The sequence below is a fragment of the Ictidomys tridecemlineatus genome, chromosome 8 (genome assembly GCF_052094955.1).
Source record: "Ictidomys tridecemlineatus isolate mIctTri1 chromosome 8, mIctTri1.hap1, whole genome shotgun sequence".
Classification (NCBI taxonomy): Eukaryota; Metazoa; Chordata; class Mammalia; order Rodentia; family Sciuridae; genus Ictidomys; species Ictidomys tridecemlineatus.
The window spans coordinates 52,554,097-52,577,395 of record NC_135484.1 but is presented as its reverse complement, the minus strand read 5'-3'; the positions used below and the strand labels follow the sequence as shown (position 1 = coordinate 52,577,395).

Sequence of the window (23,299 nt, the reverse complement as noted above, 5' to 3'; positions counted from 1 at the left end):
TGCGCTGTCTGGCCAGGAACAAGTTGTTACTTACTCTGTGCCTTAATCCTCCTATCTGTAAATCTGGCTAACGTGAAATTCTGAAATTCGAGAGGTTCAACAAATATTTGTGGAGTGAAAAATGAACAACAGATCGAACAACCTCAGGTAAAGAAAGCAAGGGCAGGGATTTTGGGGAAAAAAATAAGGGAAAGCTCATTGGGGGGTCCCTCCATTCCCCAGGACATGAGGGTCCACCTTGCAATTCTTTGGAAGGTACCTGCTCTAAAGGATGAGGCCACATCTTTCCCCTTGATTCACCTCTTGGGAAACTGGAGCTCGGGCTCCCTAGGCTAGGAGGCACCTAGGTGTGATGCTGCGCCTGAGTCCTCCGGTCTCCTAGGCAACCAGAGCCATGTGGGTTTGAAGCTGGATCCTGGCTTGCAAAAAGCTGCCTTTCCGCTCTGTGACCTGCACCGGAACGGTACGGGATGGGTGGCTGGCTTTCCCTGCCCACACCAGGCTTGCTGTCCAAAGTCCTACTTGCCAGGACCTGACCCAAGACGAACCCCGGAGGGAGGTGCACCCGGAGGGACCTAGGGGCCTGGAGGGACTGGAGCTCAGAGCTCCAGGGTGCACCTGAAAGCTCGGCAGCAGCAAGACCGCTTCTCCGGAGCCGCCAAGCTGGAGATGGAACTGGAGTTCCATGGGGCCGGGGCCCCGGCGAGGACAGAGCCGAAGATGGCGGGGGTGTCCGAGCGGAGCAGCCGGGCCGCGAACGTGCTGCGCTGGTTCACCACCGTGATCGTGTTTGCCGCCTTCCTGGGGCTGGTGAGAGCTGGGGCTGCGACCCTCCCTGGCCCCGCGGGAGCAGGCGCCCTGCAGAGAACGTGGCCTTCCCAGTGGAGTCTCAGCTTTGCCACCTGCGCACTGTGTGACCTTGGGCACTTTTTATTAGTCTGTCCCAGCTTCCGTTTAATTATCTAAAAGACGGGCACGTTTCTAATCGTGGAGGGTTACTTTCAAGTGCGAAATTGATTACCTAACATGTTTGCCAACTGCAGCAAGCCTTGCTGGGTCTCCCCAGAGCACTGGAAGACAAAAGGGGTTGCCCAGGTATTTAGCCACTGCCCTTCACACCCCAAATTATTCTGAGATTTCCTGTTCCTGGTGGCCTGACCAAATTTAATCAGCTGCTTAATTGTGCAGAGAAGTAAATAGACCACAGAGGAAAGTCCTTTCCAAATCACACAGCTAGTTCAATGGTAGAGCCAGGAACATGTGTCTTACTCTGCCCACAATCCTATAGAAACCAAGCCTTCAGATCCTCAAAAGTTTTTCTTGGAGCAAAGTGCAAGGCTGGAGGCACCTTTGGTCAAATTCCTGGGCAGCCCCTCAATTCACTATTTGTGGACACTTTCATCCCTTGATCACTGAGACACTGGGGAGCTGGAGAGGGGAGTCCTGTGAGGAGTCACTTCTGGTCACTTGGCATCACAAAGACTCTGAGCCACAGTTGTTTTATGAAATGTTTTAAAGTCGAGAGAGGGAGGGGTGAGAAAGAAATCACTGCAGGTGCACATGAAGTAGTTTGATTACAGCCAAAAGTCAGGCTTCATTTATTGTACCGGAAGCTTTCTTTGGGCCTGTGCACACCCTGATCCTCAGTCCTGCTTGGGTAGGACACAGTGCCTCTGTACACAACCAGGTCCTCATTGGGGGACTATTCCTGCTTGGGCTGGAGGCACACTGTCAGTTTGCAGCAGAGTATTGCAGTGAGAATTATTCTTGAAATGTAAATGAATCAGAACTATATTTTTTTTCTTAAAGGCATTAAAGAATTTCTCCTAAAAGCCAACTATAACCTTTAGTTCTTGCAAAAACCTATTAAAAAGAAAATGTTAGACAAGTCCATTTTAGCAGTTTCTTTGCAGAAAGGAATCATTCAGGAAGCAGGCACTACCTAAATCAGTAAAGGTTCAAAAAGATCCACCTAAGAAGGTGGGCAGGCAGTAACTACAGACCCAATAAGGAAATGATATGAAGAAATATCCTGAATGGTTACAGTTCATTCAAATGCCCTGGGTGCACATTTCTGAGCAGTTTGCAGCATGTGTCAGGCTGAATGCTTGCTGCTCGGCAACTTGTTCCAAGAATATACTCTCAAGTTCCAGTGTGGACATATTGAGGAATGTTATCATTCCTTACACCCAGAGACAGCTTTAGGCCAAATTTAATTTTAGAATTCTTCCCTCTCGGGTCAGCCTCTCAATTTTGAGAGATTGACTGAAACCTTGAACACAGACACTTTCTGTTGCCATCCTAATTAACCAATTTGGTCTAAATGGTTTTAAATTGGAATTCTCAGTTTTAAAGCACATATAACCAGCTGGGTGTGGTGGCACATTCCAGTCATCCTAAAGACTTGTGAGCCTGAGGCAGGAGAACTGCAAGTTGGAAGCCAGCTGGGGTAACTTTTTCAGAGTCTGTCTCAAAATAAAAAATAAAAAGGGCTGGGGATGTAGTTCAGTGGTTGAATGTCCCTGGGTTTTGATCTTTTTTAAAAATTTATTTATTTTTAAAAAACTTTTTAGTTGTACTTGGATACAATACCTTTATTTTATTTATTTATTTTTATGTGGTGCTGAGGATTGAACCCAGGGCCTCGCACATGCTAGGCAAGCGCTCTACCACTGAGCCACAACCCCACCCTTGATCTTAAAAATGGAGGAGAAAAAAAAAGACAAATTAGTTGGATGATTCTTTATATTTTCTTCATGTTTTGGTTTACTGTTTGATGTACATGGAATGGAAGCATAGAAATAGTAATTCTTGAGGGCATATAGCACCTCAGGGTGACTGTGATCATGACTATCGGGAGGATAATAGGAAGAAATTTCAAAGTGCTCTCCTTAACAGGTGTAACAGGTGTATCCAAGGACCAAAGACCAAACTGATCAAAATCAAACAATCCAAAATTCACATAATAAGGGAATTCAATGGTGTTTGAGTCCAGCTGGTCACAGTCTTTGTTCAAAGCATGATGGCAATTAAGGAGCATAGTTGATTGCAAAATGGCCTGACTTAAATAGGTATCCATATTTCTAAACAGAAAGACAAACTTGGGACAGCCAGGCTTGCCAACGACCAGTCAGGATGGCTTCAAACAGGTGCTCTCAAGGTCACATCATATGTTCTTTTCTATTGAGAAGTTTCCTTAAAATATCCTGTGGGCAGTGTCTAAAGAAACAGCAGCAGTATTGTTGGCCATAGTTTTTTTTGTTTGTTTGTTTGTTTTCTCCATGCTGGGTTTGAATCCAGCCTCATATATGCTAAGCACATACTCTAAACACTGAACTTCATACAGCCACAGCTAGTGTGCACAAAGTCCTGAGTTTGCTCCCCATAACCACAAAATACCACCTTTTTTTTAACTTTAAAATTTATATTTCTGCTTTATGAAAACAAATATTATTCAAGTTTAAATTAGTCCAAAATAAGAGAGTTAAATTAAAATATTTTAAAATCATGTTCAGAAATAAAAGATAAGGTGTTGGGATGTAGCTGAATGGTAGAATACTTGCTTGCCATGTGTGAGCCCTGGGTTTGATCTCTAGTCTTTAACTTCCCTGAGGGTGGGCGATGACTTTTTTTTCCTTCGTTTTCTTTTTTCAAGCTTAAATATTTATTTATTAGAACCTAGTAAGTGATGATTTTAAAAGCAGAATTTTCATCAAATTAACAATTCAGGACCAAAATACATTTAAAAACCCCATAAGTATGGGGCTGGGGATGTGGCTCAAGTGGTAGCACGCTCGCCTGGCATGCGTGCAGCCCGGGTTTGATCCTCAGCACCACATACCAACAAAGATGTTGTGTCCGCCAAAAAAACTAAAAAAAAAAAAAAAAAAAAAAAAAAAAAAAAAAAACCTAAAAAATTCTCTCTCTTTCTCTTAAAAAAAAAAAACAACTCTTTAAACACCCCATAAGTAAAAGAAACAGCATGTCTAAAACAAACTATAGAATGTCAGAATTTTAAGATATCCATATGGTATGTTATAGAACTAAAATGTTAATACACTCAGAAATATTATTAGTTTGTCTAAGATTTCTTAGTTTATAAAATTTCTAGGTTGTCAATTGAAGAAATTTAGCTATGCAAGTAACAGTTACCATTTAAACAAAAATTATTTTTATGACAAAGAAACAGATAATTTTATGATATTCATTTGTAAAGATTTTACAATATTAAATAGGAACATTTTTAGGTTTATCTCCCAAAGGATGTACTTAACTTTCCTTTAACTCCCTTTTAAAAATTCTGTGAACTCATTATAGGCCTGCAGATAGCAAAGGCATGAACGGTAGAAATATGATATGGTAGAAAAACAATTTTAGCAAATTACTGCATATTTTCCTGGTCAATAAATAATTTCAAACTGAAAGCTAAGAAATTTTTAAACCTCCACAGTGAACAATTTATTTTTTTTTACTTTGATAAGTTTGAATTTTGACAGGAAACACTGCGGGGAGAGGGTATTTTTGTGGTTCTGGGGGGCAAACTCAGGACTTTGTGCACAATAGCCAAGCACTCTATCACTGAGCTACATCCCCAGCCTGATATTTATGTTTATGTGCAATTAATGGTAGCCCTTTTGAAAAACAGGGTTAACAAACTTATATTTAGTATAATGAAAGCTTTCTATTTTGGGGGACAGAGATAATAATTTAAAAATGCTCTGAATCAGAAATAAGGGTTTTCTACCACATTCAACTGAATAATGTCAAAGAAGACAAAATGCATTTAAAAAACAATTTTGTAAATCTAGCAAATATGAGGTTGATGGTTTCTTTCCTGTTTTCATTTGCTCCAATTAGTTACACATGATAGCAGAATGCGTTTGGACTCATTGTACACAAATGGAGCATAACTCTTCATTTCTGTGGTTATACACCATGCAGAGTCACATCATTCATGCAATCCTACATGTATATAGGTTAATAATGTCCATCTCATTCCACCACCATTCCCACCCCCACATCTCCTCCCCTCTCCTCACTCCCCTCTGCCCAATCCAAAGTGTCTCCATTCTTCACTTGCCCCACCCCACATTGTGGATCAGTAGGTTGATGGGTTCTTAACTAAAATTAAGTAATCGCCAAGGTTCATTTTTATTACAAACTTTTAAGCTATTTTATTAAAGCCACTGCAGACCTCACTGTAATCTATTTAGCTGTGCATTAGTGAAAACCTGTTAAAATTCTTTATGTAGTAATTCTGAAAAAGTCTAGTCAAATAAGATCATTAAACTATTGAAAAACTTTGAAATATTGATTACAGATTGCTTTTAGAGTTAGTTCCTTTTCAGAATCTGCCATTTAAATCATCTTCACCAACCTGAATTCTGAAAAAAAAATGTTTTAGCCATTGCTGACTATAGATAAAGAGTAAAGTTCAAAAATATAACATACAGCATTCATTCCATAATTTCAAGAACTAAAGTAAAGAATAACTCATATATATGTATTGTTGTCTTTGAAGCTTATCTCAGATTCCATCAGGCCTCAGCTAAAAGCTAACATGCCAAAACACATCAGCCCTTGAGTAGGGAGGTGATTCTCTACACGTTCCCTAATGTTTGACATCCAGTTTCCTCTCTTTTACATAACTATTTTAGGCATAACTCCTGAAGAGCATGAACTGAGGGGTGATAGAACAAAACACCTGTTGGGCTAACAAGAATATATTAGTGTATAAAAAATTTCCAGCTGAATAACTGTTCTTACTATGGTTATGCTATGTGCAACATAAAACCTAAACCATTTTCTTATGTTTGCCTACTTGTGGAAAAAAAATTAGCCTGAATAAAATGTGAAATATACATCAGTTGGCTTTAAATGCAAAGATAATCTGTTTTTGGCTCAACTGTATCATAACCAAAAGTCTGCTTTGATAATATCATATGAAAAAATTTGCATATGTACATGGGTACATTTCTTCATTAAAGTTTTTCTTAAATATTTCTCAATGTATCTTTACAACTGATACACTTGATCTTTACAACAGAAGTAAAAAATCACACAGTAGAAATGATTTTGTTTTATAGCACTTTAGGTTTTCCTATTGTTTTGTTTTAGGAGTTAAAGGACATCACTGAACTGATACGTTGCTGTCCATGGTCTGTGGAATCCATTGGAAGCTCTTGTTCTTCATCATTTTGCTCAATTTGTAGAAACCACTGACTCTTATTATTAGTGGCCTGCTTTGAATTCAGGGTTCACTCTCCAAGTTTGAGCCTGGAATTAAATGCTGTGGAGTACTGGAAGGGTTCTGTTTTGAAGAACCAGGGTTTCCATAGTGGTTTACGTGTGAACCTGGAGCCATATTTGGAGAGAGAGGTTGTCTAGGTGGAAGATGGGAGATTGCTTGATAACTTTCATGCTGAGAAACTAAACAGTGAGCTTCTTTAGAGAATCACAGAGGTTCAGTCCATGGTCAGCTGACTCTATAGCTCTGGGCTGGAGGTGATGCAGAACATTATGGCAGGAGGCCATGGCTGAGCAAAGCAGCTTAGGATGTGGCTACACAGAAGCAGTGTGATGCCTCTCTCTTACTACTATCCAAGGCTTTGAGTCCACGTCAGGTAAACTGGTAGACAAACCTTTAGGAAAACCTTGCTTGAAGATTACTTGTTTCAATACTTTTCTTTGAGCTCCATGGACTTCCAATTCTTGGAGAATCTGGGGCATATTGTGTATGTGAGCACAATGTGTGGCTTGGTATGAACTCTGGACAATTGATCAGTTGACAGAAACCTGCTTGTGGTATGTTTCTTGGAGGAGAGCCTGGGATTGGTCATTTCTCTAGTTCTGTTTCCTCATTTTCTCATCCACAACTTCTACTTCTGTGTTGTCCTTCAGTGCCTCTAAATTCAGATTAAGGTTTTGTGGTGAGAGTCTGAACATGGTAAAATTCAGCAGTGAGGGAAATAGGTAAGAAATCTTGTTCAAAATTTCCAAAGAAAGAAATCACATTCCAAGTTTTCTATACTGAAGCTATACTTAATTTGATGCTTAACATGCTTTTTAAGCAATGCTGCTTGCACAGGCTACTCCTGTACACCTGTGCCGTCATCATAGTAACACATCATTCTGAGGTAAAGTTCTGTTTGAAATGGCTGGTCCATCCTTGCACCATGTTCTCAGTAACCATATGACTAATCAAAGTTCATTATGTTTCATTTCCCCTATTATTATGAGGTGACTGATTTGCTGTGGGTTGACATCTTGACCCAGGTCTTTCTTGAGGGTCTGGTCTTACATCATCTAAGTGGAGTGGTACCCACTTATACTAATTACAATTAGTCCAGTGTTCACTAATTCTCCTGGTGTTGGCCAATTTGCTTATCACTGAAATCACTGGCTTTACTGACCTTGTTGGATTTCTTTGTGTTGAGTTTTCCTGTTTTTATAATTTGGGGAGAAATAAGTGAGGCTGCCACCTCGCCAGCTGCCTTAGCCATATTTTATTTATTTTTTATGTGGTGCTGAGGATTGAACCCAGGGCTTCACACATGCTACGTGACTGTTCTACTGCTGAGCCACAGTCCCAGCCCCTTAGCCACCTCTTAAATGTCTATATTGTAGCTAACCAAAATCAAGGGAAATTTAAGCTCAGCATTTAGTTTTGTTCAGCACCACACACAAGCCCCTCACATCAGTGAAAGGTGATATAAAAGTAAGATTTGTTCCACTAAGTGTTTTTTGTTGAACATGTTATCATTCCCCTTGCAAAGACTGGCTTGAACCCTTCTCAACCTGTGAGGTCTCATTGGCTTCAAGATCCAAAATTTCTCGCAACTTATGTGGTAGCTTCAAATTTCAAACAATCCATACCCCACTACTGCCAAGAATGAATACCCAGGACCCTATTAGCAACTTTTATTTAGAGATTAACTCAAGGCCTTGAAGTTCTGTTGTAGAGAGGAGCATGGCATAGTTTCTTCTAACAGTCATTTCCAAAATATAGTTTTGGATGTTGACTGCTTTGGCCTCTGATTATGGGAGGTATGGAGAAGCTCTTGAGGAGGTAGGAGAGAGGCAGGAGAATAGCAAGATCCAAACCAGTGAGGAGTCCAAACAGAGCAGACAAATTCTCCACAGAGCCCTTAGAGACTGGAAAAGAGGGCCGGCTAATGGCTTCTGGCTAAATTTATTAACTTGCTAAATCTGCAAAGCTATAAACAGGTCCAGTGGGAATTTTTTTGAGTTCCCTTTATGCCACCATGAAAGTGTGCATGATGTCATTTAGTGTAAAGAGACATTACTGGATTTAATGCAGTGACATCATACATGCAATGTCTTGTGCCTGTATAGGTAATCCCTAGGTGTTATGTACAAAAAACATATTTTGCAGACATCACCCCAATAAGTTTTCTATTTTGGTAGAGATATGTCATGAATTGGAAATATCAGGGTAGTATTTCAAACAATTATAGAAAGCAAGGAGTAGTGATGTCCAGAATATCAAGGACTGCTTCCCCTCTTCCTTTGTGGTTTCAAGGTGAGTCACTGGGAACACGGGGCAGCACTGGAACAATGGAATTGTTCCCTGATTTGGGAGCATTAGCCCGCAAACCCAATAATTGCTCTGAGTTTTTGATAGAGCATTAGCCTTTGCTAAAGTCATTTACATTATGGTCTGGTGTATTTTCCTGTAAGCAAAGGAAAGGGATTAGTCCAGCAGGTAATTAGAGGGAAAGGGGAGAAAAAATAAGTCTTTCAGGATGGTGGAGAAGTTTTGATCCTAGATCTTGGGAAAGCTGTCCACATCTAGGATGTCCTCTGCCTCTGGGAAGAAACCTCCTTGGTCAGCTTTACCTTAAGGTCCCCAACAGGTGTCAGTGTCAGGAGTCTGGAGGGGTGCCACTGAGTTGAGAGATGTAGATTTCAAGACTCAAGGCCTTGAAGTTCTGTTGCAGAGAGGAGCATGGCATAGTTTCTTCTAACAGTCATTTCCAAAATATTGTTGTCATTTCCGAACACTCACTCTCCAGGTTCTTAATCATGGAAGTTCTGGTTGTCATCACGTGGTGGGACATGAAGAAAAACAGGCTTTCACAATAATGCATTAAGACCTTGCTCTTAGTCATGTGAGAGTTTATGGAGTCGGAGGTATGTGAGGTTCTATCACTGGGGGATGGGCCTCAGCATCTGCTTCTCAAGGTGTCAATGTTTTCCCGTAGGAATGAATCCAATCGCCATCAACTGGTAATACTAAGGCAATCCAGTCTATTCATTGAAGTTTTGCCTAATGTCATTGTGTCTGTAGCATTTTTTTTTAAAGCTATCTGACATCTTGTGCAGAGCAATCTGTTCTTCTCTCACTGGAGATTGCTCCAGGAATGCCTTGTACAGAAAACACATTTTCTCGTAACTGTAGCTACTGTTACAGCATCAACCTGTCTCCATGGGAAAGTTTCTATATAACCAGAAAATGTGCACTGAAGGTGACAAGTGAATGAAATCTATCATTTCCAGCATGTATTTCTTATGGCTTTTATTTCTTACCAGAACTATAAACTGGATAAACCCAAAATGGGTTATAAGCCAGTTGGACAATTTTAGAATCGTTACCCTACTGATGTTTGGTATTAATTTGGATCATTTCATCTCTTCCATGATGAATCTTGGAGTACAAAGATTTTAATCATGGCAGCTGTGAAGACTCAGCAAGGACAAGACAGCCATCCAAGTGCTTCATGAGTACACGCTTAGCAATGGATTTATATCCTCTTAAGTGCCAATTTTGTTTCTACAGTCCAGGTGCATAGCACTGTTTATTAAATAGGTTATGATGGGTAATAAGACTTGTGTCACTCTTATTGGAGTTCATTCAAATTGCATAACTTCACAATTTTAATACTGGTTGAATTAGCAGAAAAATATACCAAGACACTTCCTTATTGTGCTTGATTTTGGGTTAAACATCAGCTTCATGTTTATTAGCCAGTCAGATTCTTTGTTAAAATTCTGATAACCAAAGGAATCACTTTCCTTCCTTCCTAATTTTCTTTCTTCCTTCTTTTTCTTTTGGTCCTGGGGATTGAACTCAGGGGTGTTTTACCACGGAGCTATATCCCCAGCCATATTTTAAAATTTTTAAATTTGAGATAGGGTCTTGTTATATTGCTTAGGTTCTCACTATATTGCAGGTACTGCCCCCGAACTTGTGATCCTCCTCCTCCACCTCACTGGGATTATAGGTATGTGCCACTGTGCCTGAGTGATCTTTTAAAATTTTTTTTAATATTTATTTTTCAGTTGTAGTTGGACACAATACCTTTATTTTATTTATCTCTATGTGGTGCTGAGGATCGAACCCAGGGCCTTACACATGCTAGGCAAGTGCTCTACCGCTGAGCCCCAGCCCCAGCCTTTACTTAAGCAGATAATGCTTTCTGCTGACTACAAAACTCGGTAGCCAAACTTACTAGAAGCTCCCATTGCTTCTCTGTGTCTGATTGGCTTATCACCTTATAGAGTTCCACGAGGTCCCCAAGCATTCAATTGCCCAGCAACAGCATATCCCAGGATCCAGGCAGAATCCTGAACAATGTTCAGCTGGGTCAGCAAGGTCTCAACCACTGAGTGGCTAGGATGGGGCCTGCCCTTGGCCAACTTCACCATACTATTTAGAGCCATCTTTAAAGTGGTTGACCATTTGAACTATCATCCTGTCTACAAAGCACCAGAAGGGATTCCAGGCCAAAGTCAGAATCTTGCTCCAGTGCCCAAAGCTCCTTCTCTTGGACAGTCATATCCGTTAGGATTCTCACTCCATGAGCAGCAATGCCCCTGTTATTATAGGGTATAGCATTCTTGGGCTAATTTGACTGACTCAGAAAATCTGGAGGAAGAAGCCACATTTCCTGGAGCTATGCTGAGCAATGTCTGCTGGTGATGCTCCCTGATAGTGCGCAAAGCACAGGAAATATCCCTAGCTTTAAGTCATCATGTGTCCAGAGGGCACATTCCCAGAGTGGATGTCCTCCTACTTCAAGTATGCAGTGTTTTATTGGCAAGGAATTTCAGATCTTAAATAGCAGGTCTCTTTATTCCTTTCCTGGGATCATTCTTCAATACTACATCAGAATCTGAATTTGCTCAAGTGTGTCAACCAAGGGTAAAGATGTAAGCAGAGTAAAAAGTGTGCAAGGGAACAGTCACCATTTCGGTGGAAGGATAGGACAGGACCAGCTATTGTAAAAGTCAAGGAGCCCTGAAGGTCAGAAGTGTTTCATGCTGCATATGCTGGAGGATGGAGATCAACTTCAGCTTCAAGTCTACTGGTGTAGGTAAACCTTGAGTCTTTTCCCAGATTTTTGTTATAAATTCCTATAGCAAGAGAAGTTGGCAGCAGAAAACAGCAGCTTAAACGTCTACATTATCATGTGAATCCAAACTCTGAGGAATACAGGGCTGAGCATTCTTCCCCTCAGGAATTATTGATGCCAGACTTCCCAACAACAGGAGTGTTATGGCGCTTGCCACAGGATCATTACTACGCATCACAGAGAACATTCTGTTCACAAATTAATTTAGAATCTTCTCCATATGGTTCTCGCTTTGTTGTGTAACTTTAAGAACACAGAGCCTCAGGAAATTGCTTCCAACTCTGAAAACATCAGATAAATTTAGGAATGCAGAATGGATGAGAATAGAGAATTGAGGCCTCCGAGAAGTCCTGAGAAAGAAAGTCCTGCTTCACTCTGTCTACTATTTTTGACATGTGTTAGATCTTTGTCCAGTTTCATTAAGAGCAGGGTTAGTGTCCAGTTCCTGTCTGCTATAGCTGGCATCATCTGCCATGGAAGACTGAGTTCAGTTTGACACCATGACCTGAATAGTGACTCCTCGAGCTGGGTCAGAAAAGTGGCAAACTCTGCTCCAGCACCTCCGTCTTCTTCCACTGCCTTCTTGCACATTTTCCCTCTGCATCCAGTCAAACCAGGTTTCACACACATCCTGGAATCATCTGAAAGTTATGCATCTGCACTTGACAGAATGCAAGAATGTCATTGAACACCAAACTGATAGTGGCTAAGGAAAGCAGCAGAGAGAACAATTAACTCTGGGAATAACTGGACTTAAAATGGATATGTTTGAAAATCATACGGAACTTTATTAACCATACTGATGCCATTGACAAGAAAATATGATTATTTCTGTTGCATGCAACAGTTTCTCTCTCTCTCTCTCTCTCTCTGTGTGTGTGTGTGTGTGTGTGTGTGTGTGTGTGTGTGTGTTACCATCTAGGGGTATCGGGTTTGTTGTCTCCACTCAGTAAAGAATTGAAGAACAGGACACAAAGATAACAACTAAGTAACAGATTTATTGAAAGAGCAAAAGTTATCAGTAACAGACTTCTCCAAAGAGAAGGGGCTCCTGAGCCAGAAGTCCAGTGGGGAAGTTTTGGATTGTTCTCTTTTTAGTCCCTGGAATTTCCTCCTTTTCTTATCTCCTCCCTTCTCCACACTCTTCACACTGTTGTTCATTGGTGTCCCCAATGTCCATGCATCTATTTTAGTGTTCCTATTGGATCCCCTGCTTAGGGGCACTAATGAACTAAGTGTTCATCTAATTGGGTCCCCTGCTTGTGTACACAAGCATTTCCATCAACCGGGAAGTTGACCTCATTGGAAGGCACTCTCCATACTTCTTTGGTCTGGATCTGCCCCTGACTTCCTCCCTCACCACCTTTCCCTGGCTGGCTATACCCTTCTACATCTCCCTCATGTGTGTGTGTGTGTGTGTGTGTGTGTGTGTGTGTGTGTGTGTTTAATAAGAATGGGTCCTTGTTAAGTTGCCCATGCTGTCCCAAACTCCTGGGCTCCAGTGATCTCCTGCCTCAGCCTTTGGAGTGGCTGGGACTCGGGGCACAAGCACTATTAGATTTCTAGGTATTTCATATAGTTTCTGAAACATATCAATAAAATATCCATACAAACATAACTCAATGAAATTTTAGCATTACTTATTATTTGACACTGCTTCCTATATAATCCAATATATTGAATAAGCCCAATTAGTTCAATATCTCTTTTTATAAAGAGAGAGATCCTTCTGATATATGCAAGGGCACATCTGGAAAATTAACTTCAGGACAAGAAAAAGACTTAATTCAAAATTTGATTTTGTGACGTTCTTCAAAAATATCAAAGGAGGGCTGGGGTGTGGCTCAGCGGTAGAGCACTCACCTAGCATGTATGAGGCCCTGGGTTGGATCCTCAGCACCTCATAAAAATAAATAAAGTAAAGGTATTGTGTCCAACTACAACTGAAAAATAAATATTAAAAAAATTTTAAAAATCAAAGGTTTAAAACACTTGGTCAAAATAAGATCAAAGATCATCACATTTAACCAAAGTGATATTAACACTTCAAAGACAAATACAGAAAATTACAGTTATTGAAAAACCTTAGTTCTTTTGACAAAGAGAACTTTGTTTTTAAATGATCAGAAACCTAATAAAGAAGCACAAGAAAATAACACGAAGTACAAGATTATCTTGGTAAAACTTAGATTCTTTGCCGTTTAGGCCAATTACCTTAAATGTGAGAACAATCCTTCACAATTTTCAATTAAGAGTTGACCACACTAATTTGAGGCAGGAAGATTGCAAGTTCTAGGCCAGCCTCAGCAACTTAGTGAGACCTTAGCAATTTAGTAAGACCGTGTCTCAAAATAAAATTAAAAAAGGCCTGGCTATGTAGCTCGGAGGTAAAGTACCCCCCCAGCACATAAATAAATAAATAGCTGATCAATACTCAAAAAAAAGGGTTTTTTTTGGGGGGGGTTTATTTTCATTTTTGATATTAAAGATTGAAACCAGGGTCACTTTAACACTAAACTACAGTCTCAGACCCACTTTTTGGAAAAAAAAAATAAATTTGACACAGCTAAGTGGCTGTTTCTGGCCTTGTAGCCTTGAATTTGTAATTCTTCTGCCTCTGCCTTCTAAGTCCCAGGCATGTTTCACTGCATGTGGCTAAAACCTTGTTGTTTTGATAGTAAGGACCAGATTCTAGTTTTGCATTGTAACAGATAGTAATACTCAATTTTTAGAAAAACTTTTAAATAATTCCTTTTTTTCTAATGTCAGCTTGGTCACACATAGAATTCCTTTCACACAATTCATCTTCCATAAGCCTTCTACAATGTTCTTAGTCACTCATTCTATTAACTTCAGTTTCGTATGTCAATTGGAATTTACATTCCTGTATATCTACCGAACACTGAGAAGCAATCTGTTTTAGTCAGATTTTTCTGCTGCTGTGACATAACGACCTGACCAGAACAATTGTAGAGGAAGAAAAGTTTAGTTGTGGGCTCACATTTTCAAAGGTCTCAGTCCATGGACAGCAGGCTCCATTCCTTGGGGCTTGAGGTGAGGCTGACCATCACTGATTGGCAGAAGGAAGCAGCTCACATGACGATCAGGAAGCAGAGAGAGAGACTCCACTCTGCAAGTATTACACATACACCCATAGCCGTGCTCCCAATGAACCCCTACTTCCAGTCACCACTCAGTTAATCCCAGAAGGGATTAATGTGCTGATTAGGTTAAAGCTATAACCCAATCATTTCTCCTCCAAACCTTCTTGCATTGTCTCACATGTGAGCTTTTGGAGGACACCACACATCCAAACCATAACACATACCATTGTGAACTCCACTCCAGCAATTGTACAATGGCAAGTCTATAAACTGTAACTTCCAGAATCATGTGCTGTCTCATAGTGTAATGTGTCCTGGTGGCACAGAACCTGTTAATAACAGTTCCAATATCTTTAGTCTTTGTGTCAAAGAAACTGTAGAGGGCGCAAAAACTTAACACAATTCCCTTAGCTTTATTTGTTTTAAATCACCCTGAGAATGAAATTCTTGTTTGTATGGATTTCTCTCACCCCAACTTTCTATTATTGTTTTTTGTTGGAGGAGCTTCCTGGAAGGAAGGGTGCTGGGGAGGGAACGGGGCATCTCTCCCATGATAGGGAAATGCACTAGAACTGAGCTACATCCCCAGCCCCCAGTTGTTCATTCTTGATTTGAAGGAAAAAAAAAAAAAGCAAATCATTATGATATAGGAAGAACATCTTTTACATGAGAATATTTCGTACATCTGTTTAACTCATTTATTATGAACAATTATGTTTGAATTGCTTGTAAAGATGAGACATCAAACAGCTAACCATCATGTTATATTTGGCAGACAAATTTTGTACTATAGAGATCACGTAACTTATTTTACTTGTAAACCTAAGTAGGAAAAATTCTGTATCTATATCATATCGAATACTGAAAACCCTAAAGACATGCCTGTTTTCATTAAACCAACCATATTCTTAGGAATCAAAGTTATTACTCAAGTCGCATAAAATTGAAAAGAATACGGATTAGTTCTTATTTTTCAAAGGAATACTTAATTTGTATTAGAGTTTATTTTTCTTAAAGCCAATTAAGTGGAGCTCTTTTATGATTTAATTTGCAACTAAAGTATTATAATAGAAAATGTCACACATATATCATATGTAAAGATCTACATCAACATCTAAACAAAACCAGCTTTAACATTTTTCATTTCAACGTTTGCCCAACCACCTGGTATGTATGTATGTTGCTAAGGAAGCTACACAGACTGTGTTCCTGGTAGCTTTGGGATTTCTTTGAACAAAAATGTGGATTTAGAAAATTTTATATAGTTTAATCTCCTAAATATCATATATGTGTAGTTCAGAGGGTGGACCCCCATTGTACCAGCAAAAGTGCTGTTTTAGTAACACCAAGTATGAAAATAATATGTTGATAATTTAATTTTCTGACATCTGAATTCTCATGTTAGTTCATGTAGTTATATTTGAAAACATGCATGTCAATTTCAATAAAATTTTTATTTTTTTTTTTTTTTTTTTTTTTTTTTTTATAAAGTTTTTATTTTTTTTATTTTTTTTAAAGAGAGAGTGAGAGAGGAGAAAGAGAGATAGAGAATTTTTAATATTTATTTTTTAGTTCTCGGCGGACACAACATCTTTGTTGGTATGTGGTGCTGGAGGATCGAACCCGGGCCGCACGCATGCCAGGCGAGCGCGCTACCGCTTGAGCCACATCCCCAGCCCATCAATAAAATTTTTAATGTTATTGTTTAATTAACTTTTAATACAGAGGTCTTCCATCTTTTTTTTTTAATTTGAAAGTGCAAGAAAAAGAAAAGAAAAGAAAAGAAAAAAGCAAAGCCAGAAGAGCTCAATCATTTTTAAAACTTGAGTATTGCCAATACAAGAAAAACCATGGGAATCTATAGCTCTAATCCTAACAGTGTTGTCATTGTATATTTTTATTGATTTTGGTTCTGAAAATAATCTCTTCCATGACACTGTAATTCCTTGTTATGGTTTGGATGTGAAGTGTCCCCCAAAGGCCATGTGCTAAAGGCTTGGTTGCAACCTGTGATGCTACTGGGAGGGGATGCAAGCTTAGGAGGTGGGGCCTACTTGGAGCCTCTGAATGATGTGTCAGCAGAGCCTTCCTTTCTCATGGCTTCCGGGCCATCATGAGGTGAGCAGCTCTGCTCCACCATGTGCTTTCTGCATAATGTTCTGTCTGGCCACAGGCCTAAATGCATGAAACCAGTGACTCTGGGTGGAAACCTCTGAAACTATAAGCCAAAATGAATCTTTTCTTCCATCGATTTCTGTCAGGTATTTTGTCACAGCTATAAAAAGCTGAGTAACATCCCCCCTCCCACTTTTTTTTTTTTTTTTAAACTGGAAAAAGCCACCACTTAGATGGACATAATTTTAATGATCGTAAGTGAAAAAAAAAAAAAAAGCTTTTTTGTCTTTTTAAATTTTAGGGACTGGGTGTCGCTATACTGGGACCCACCTTTCAAGATTTGGCACGGAATGTAAACAGAAATATCAGCAGTCTTTCACTAATTTTTGTGGGCCGTGCCTCTGGATTTCTGTGTGGCTCTATGATTGGTGGAGTTCTTTTTGACTGTATGAATGATTTTTTACTCATGGGTAAGTAAACGCTGATTTCTGCTTCTTTGTTACTATCATTGCATTTACAATATGGCTCTACATATGAAAACAGTAGCCTGCGGAGTGAAATGGATGACACTTGAAATGAGTGGTATTTTGGTGTCCTCTGTGGAACTGGGTTTCCATAGTCCTGCTCTCACCTTGGCAGTTCAGGGGAATCTGTGCTGGGCCCTCTGGAAACTCAGATCAGCCCTCAGGTGTATGTGTTAGCGATGCTTAGACTTCCTGACCTTGACTGTAACTTAGGTACCACTTCACTGTCATTTAGGTGCATTCCCTGGTTGTCCAAAAGGCTCTGCTCATCAGAGTGTAGGGAAGATCTCCTAGGGCCACAGACATTAGAAAGAGCTCCTGGAACCTGCCCAGGCTCTATGGACTCCAGATTGAAAATGAGAGAAAAGGGATGGTAAGTGAACTGAGGAAGGCTACATTTTTGTGCCTCATGTCAGTGATGGCCCCAGAATGTAAATAGATGCCAAAGCTTTTATCATACTCCTTTTTGGATGAATTGACACATTTTTAAAAAAATCCAGATTAATGTCATAAAATTCCTCTGGAAGCAAGGAGAATCATTTATTGCTGATGAATACATAAAGAAGCTCTTTTAATTCCAAAGCAGGTTGAAAAAATGTATTTCTGCCCCTATTTCTCAAAATTATTAGTACTTTCCTACTATATTGATTGCATTTTCCTTTTGACTTATTAAACTGTTAACTTCTACTTAAAAATTCTTTAGTTTTTTTTATATGTGAAATATTTAAGTAATTAATTTTTGGCCTTTCTCTTTTGCTATAAAACTTTGTAGTATAATTTATAGTCTCGTTACTATTAGTGCTGAATTATATTCATGTCATAGAAATTTACATTTTATAGTCTACAAGCTAGATAAGGTTTAAATGAAATAATGTCTTGTAAGAGCTTCTGCAACCCATGATTCATGGGTTCCCATAGGTAAATTCCTGATTACACACTTTTTTAAAAAAATATTTTTTTAGCTGTAGATGGACACAATATCTTTATTTCTATGTGGTGCTGAGGATTGAACCCAGTGCCTCACACATGTGAGGCAAGCACTCTACCACTGAGCTACAACCCCAACCCACAATTACACACCTTTAATTTGATCTTATTTTGCGCTGGAAGTGATGACCATAATGCACACTCTTTTTTTTTCTTTTTATTTTCTTTCTTTCTTTCTTTTTTGGTTCCAGATATGGAACCCAGATGCACTTTACCACTGAGCCACATCCCCAGCCCTTTTTATTTTTGTGGTTTGAGACAGGGACTTGCTAAGTTGCTGAGGTTGACTTTGAACTTGCGATCTTCCTGCTTCAGCCTCCTGAGTTGCAGGGATTATAGGCATGTGCCACAGTGCCTGGCTTCACACTATTTCTAAATAGTTGCTTTTTACCTTTTCTTCTCAGGGATGTCAATGTTAGCTACTACAGTTGGTCTTTACATTATTCCTTTGTGCAAGAGAGCAGTATCATCACTGATAGTCATGATGTCTGTCCGTGGCACTTCAATAGGTATTCTGGATACTGTAAGTGAAGTCTTATAGTGTCACCTCTGGGAGAACAGGGTATTAAACTTCACTTGCTAATAAAAGGGGAACAGTAGAGTAGAGCAAGTGAATCAGGAGAGGGAGGAAGGGAAGGAAGTTCAAAGTCACCCAGAACTTAGCAAGTCCCTTCTCAACCACAAAATAAAAAGTATGTGCATGAAAGTATATGGCATAATGAACAAAAGAATTATAATGAACAAAAATTAAAAAAAAACTGTCACTTGCAATGCTCTTGAAATGACATGGGCTCTCTGAATGGGTCATTCAGAATCACTCTTTTATCAATTATTCTTGCCAGTTAGGGTATCAATTTTTGAGCGGCCAAATGTAAAGTGAACATAAAGGATTTTGTTCTGTGGGAGATTGTTGATTTATATTATCTAAAAAGGGAAGGACACCTTCCTGTGGCTAATTCCAGTACAGAGAAGCAAGCTTTCATTTTGTGATAGATTTTTGTTACTGTAGTATAAGGGATTGATGGTTCACTAGGATAAAACAAGTTTGGAACCCTTATTTGGTGGTGAAAGAAGAGAAGCAGCCATTCAATTTAAACTATACCCTTGTTTTTGAGTTGAGAGAAACCCGTATTGTATGCTACCTTGGTTTCCTTTCTTTTCCCTCTCAAAGTTTCCTGCCCCGCTGCAGTCGAGTTAATCCATGGGTCATCCGATGACACAGGTGATGCTTATTGAGGGCCAAATCCAGCTTTGAAGGTCCACTTTCCCATTCTAATGTTATCAGATACTGCAAGGAAATATTTTATATGTCAGACTTAGTTTGGATGTTAAACTACAGGGTAGAATTATACATTCATCAGAAAATATCTAATCTTTAAAAAAGGAAGCCAAACAATTGATGCTTCCAGTCTTTCACTTTGCAGGTGTCCAGACAGGGTGAATACAGATGCTGAAAGATGTTCTTGTTCCCTGTAATGGGCTTACTAGAATCCTACAGTATTAGGGTTCCTCAAAGTGTATTTTGCATCTGGTTTATACATAGGTAAATGATGTTCTTGAAGTGACTACCAGTTCCAAGAAAAAGAAAGCTTTAGTAATTGGCTACTATCTGATGGTCATATTTGTCTAGTAAATACATATATATTTTAATTATTTAGAAATAAATAGGTGAATAAGCATTATTTCCAAATACAGTGTTAGCACTGTTTTTATGAAAAGCTTTGGCTAGTGTGCTTGGAGGTAGTGGTTTATCAGCTTATAGAATTCCAGCATGCATGAGATGTCATACACTTAGCTCTCTGGTAGTATTGGGTTAGAGTTCCTCAATCAGAGAACTGGGTCAGGTGTCATGTTCGATAACTCTGAATATTGCAATGTGCAAGCCACATGATACAGACTCAGCCTTCTTTTCTTAATTACCTTTTCCAGCATTACTGTGTTTAACATAAATCATTTCCCCATCTTTCGTTGGCAGGTGGTAACATCCTCATTTTGGCTCTTTGGGGGGACAAAGGAGCCCCACACATGCAGTCATTACACTTTGGTTTCGCCTTGGGTGCTTTTCTGGCTCCACTTCTGGCTAAATTGGCACTGGGTACCTCAGTGTCTGCTGAAAACCACACAGAGCCTGCCTTTCAGTCTCCAGCCACCAACGGATCATCTGAAGCTGACTCAGCCCCTCTCTTTGGATTGCCTGATGACATGAATCTATTCTGGGCTTATGCTTTTATAGGTGCTTATATTTTCATAGTGTCTGTCTTCATTTTTGCTCTGTTTTTTAAGAAAAGCTCAAGGCAGGAAAGAGCAAAAGTATCTGCTCAGGCATATCGAAGAGCTGAATATCACAAGACCCTTCTCTGCCTCCTTTTCGTGTTCTTCTTTTTTTATGTTGGAGCAGAGATAACTTATGGCTCCTATATTTTCTCCTTTGCCACCACCTATGCTGGCATGGAAGAAAGTGAAGCAGCTGGGTTGAACTCCATCTTCTGGGGGACCTTTGCAGCCTGCAGAGGCCTGGCGATCTTCTTTGCTGCATGCCTACAGCCAGGCACCATGATTGTGTTGAGCAACATTGGCAGCCTGGCTTCATCTTTATTTCTGGTGCTTTTCAACAAGAATCCACTCTGTCTCTGGATTGCCACTTCAGTGTATGGGGCCTCAATGGCAACCACGTTTCCCAGCGGTATTTCCTGGATTGAGCAGTACACAACCATAAGTGGGAAATCAGCAGCCTTTTTGGTAATTGGTGCAGCCCTGGGAGACATGGCTATTCCTGCAATAATTGGAGTTGTTGAAGGACAATATCCAGACTTGCCTATTGTTCTGTATTCCTGTTTAGGGTCAGCGATATTCACTGCTGTTATATTTCCTGTGCTGTATAAATTAGCCACCTTGCCTCTGGATCGCCAGCGAAAAGCTAACAGAAAGAGTGAGGACAAGAAAGCTGTGCCCTATAGTTCTAGGCTATAAAAATAGAATGAAGAGGGGGATGCATAACAATGGAATGAAATGAATTTTGAAGTGTTTTGGAATGAATGACACAATGAGTCATCCTTTAAAAGAGATGTGGAAATATTTTGTTACAGCCCGCAGTCAGTCTCCAATGTCTTCCAATCTCTTCAGATGTGCTAACCTTTGCATCTTCTGTAATTAATACTGGTGATTCCTCTATGAAGCACCTTGCCAGAAGTTAGGACAAAAAAGGGGCAAACACTTGGGGAAGATGGATTATTTATGTACTGCCCTGAATAATTACCACTTTTGAAAAAGCCAGCCACAGGACAGCATTCACAGATTTTCAACATGCTCTGGGGACACTGAAATAGGATGTCTGTTCCATTTGTAGCAAATGCTAAAAAGTTACAAAATGTTGCATACTTCCCAGAGTCTTCCATAAACTACCAAGTAGTATTTGGTCAGGAGACCAGTGTTTGGCATAAAGCTGATTAAGTAATATTTTATGGTCTATACCTTTCAGAACGTGCCAAGAAGCCATTTGTTTGAAAACTTGGGTAATGTCCTAAAAGAGCAAAATGAGGGAGGAATGGGTTGGATTTGCTGTGTAAATTTCCATGCATCCGTAACCCTGGAAAGTTCAGTAGTTTCATGAAAGAACATCTTTGGTGGAATAAATGCTTTTATTAATTGCTTTACCTTACCTGTAGGGTTAGACGAAAGAATGCTATGATTTTTGATTTCCATGAAGAGAACACAGCAGGGCCCAGGAGACCTGGCTCTACACTGAGAGACTTAACATAGGTCTTGTCTATCATGTCCTGATCTGTGATTCGAGAAATGAAAATGAAATGATTGCCTAAGAAAATCCATAAATTTTAAAGTTCCTACAACACATCCCCTAAATTAACCCATGTGTCAGTCCATCCTTTGTTTTTAATGAGAAATGAAACAAAAAATTTTAAGTATATGCTACCAATAATGAGTAGGTTACAATTTAATATACTTAATTCTAATATATTATTTGAATAAATTTTTTGAAGAATAACTTTTTGGTGCTGAATTTAATTGATCCTAAGATATTCATTTTTACCACACTTTTAAAATCTCTGACATCAGGATATACCTTCCAATCAATGATCATTAATATTGTGGCAAAGTTAGTTCCATGTTCCCCCTATACATATATAACTATATGATAATGCTCTATTTTACAATCACTATCTCAGATTCAGTGAAATACAGTAATTCTTTCCATTATGGAGATTAAAGAGTTTTGCAGAGTTTTCTTTTAAAGTGTTTTTGTTTTTGCATTGCTGGGAATTAAACTCCTGACCTTATGCATGCTAGGCAAGCACTCCACTACTAAGCTATCCCTGTCCTGAATTAAAGTTACTTTTATGTGTTAATTTTCTCCCCATTTATGTTAGGGGGGATGTGGCAACACTATTCTGATTTCAGAAGCTCTTTCGAAGTTGGCTTCATTAGAGCTGCGCCCAGGGTCTTTCAAGGCCTTTGCCTACCTCAGAAGCTGAGTCTGGGCTAGTTTCAGGATTGGATCTTCACTCATTTTTGAGTAGAAATCACATAATAAGCTCTGCAAACCAGCCATCGAATTTAATTTACAGTGAGGCACAGGGATTGGACTACTTATGTCCACTGTGTAGGGCTTCCCCTTTCTGAGTTGGAAGTACCTGAGAAATGAGAGTAAAGATGAGAAGGTGGCTTGGTGTCCAGGCAGCCAGATGAGAAAGGCATATCCCCATGAGCAGGACAAAATTGGTGTGTCTATCTTCTGATAAATGACTAGAATTGATGAGAGATTTTGGTTACTTCTTTCCAAGTTTTATGCTAAATCACATGTGATTTCCTTCTGATTACAGTATGTTTGTTTTCTTGTATCCAACTTCTATAAATTTGCTTTTAAAGAAAAAATTGGTTTCGTTTGTCTTAATGAAACACAACACCTTTCTTGACCGCTGCCCATTCACCTTCCAGGCCCAACACAACGCTGGTTCACGCTAAGAACCTAACAACTTTGGAGAAGGCTGGTGGAAGAGCCTGGTGTTACCTTACCCTTAACCTGAGCTTGGCAATCACCTCTGGTCCATTCACAGCTTTCCTCAGGCTGTTGGGTTTTAGTAGCAGTTTTTATCTGCCAGGAAACTCATTACCACAGGGATTCTACTGCTCACCTCAACTTTTAGAATATAGAAAATGTAGCCAAGGGAAAGAAGCA

At 39.5% G+C, this 23,299-nt stretch overlaps 1 protein-coding gene and 2 pseudogenes across 1 annotated transcript; 1 reads left to right on the top strand and 2 right to left on the bottom strand.

Annotated features, from left to right (window-relative positions):
• The first annotated feature begins 492 nt into the window (after positions 1–492).
• LOC106144644 (sodium-dependent glucose transporter 1B) lies at positions 493–22,772 on the top strand. Its single transcript, XM_078019484.1, has 4 exons — positions 493–810; positions 16,896–17,064; positions 18,510–18,627; positions 20,079–22,772. Exons 1-4 carry the CDS (start codon positions 670–672, stop codon positions 21,073–21,075), a joined length of 1,425 nt encoding a protein of 474 aa, XP_077875610.1. The 5' UTR covers positions 493–669; the 3' UTR covers positions 21,076–22,772.
• LOC110598642 (la-related protein 1B pseudogene) lies at positions 6,194–7,502 on the bottom strand (annotated as a pseudogene).
• Positions 10,392–11,730, bottom strand: LOC110598643 (integrator complex subunit 7 pseudogene; annotated as a pseudogene).
• Positions 22,773–23,299: the final 527 nt, after the last annotated feature.

Bases quoted from the DNA above. Each gene is read 5' to 3' on its own strand.
- LOC106144644 (XM_078019484.1), top strand. From the start codon at position 670: ATGGAACTGGAGTTCCATGGGGCCGGGGCCCCGGCGAGGACAGAGCCG. The intron at 811-16,895 runs GTGAGAGCTGGG...TTTAAATTTTAG, and splicing joins TTGCCGCCTTCCTGGGGCTG to GGACTGGGTGTCGCTATACT. The intron at 18,628-20,078 runs TGTAAGTGAAGT...TCTTTCGTTGGC, and splicing joins TCAATAGGTATTCTGGATAC to AGGTGGTAACATCCTCATTT.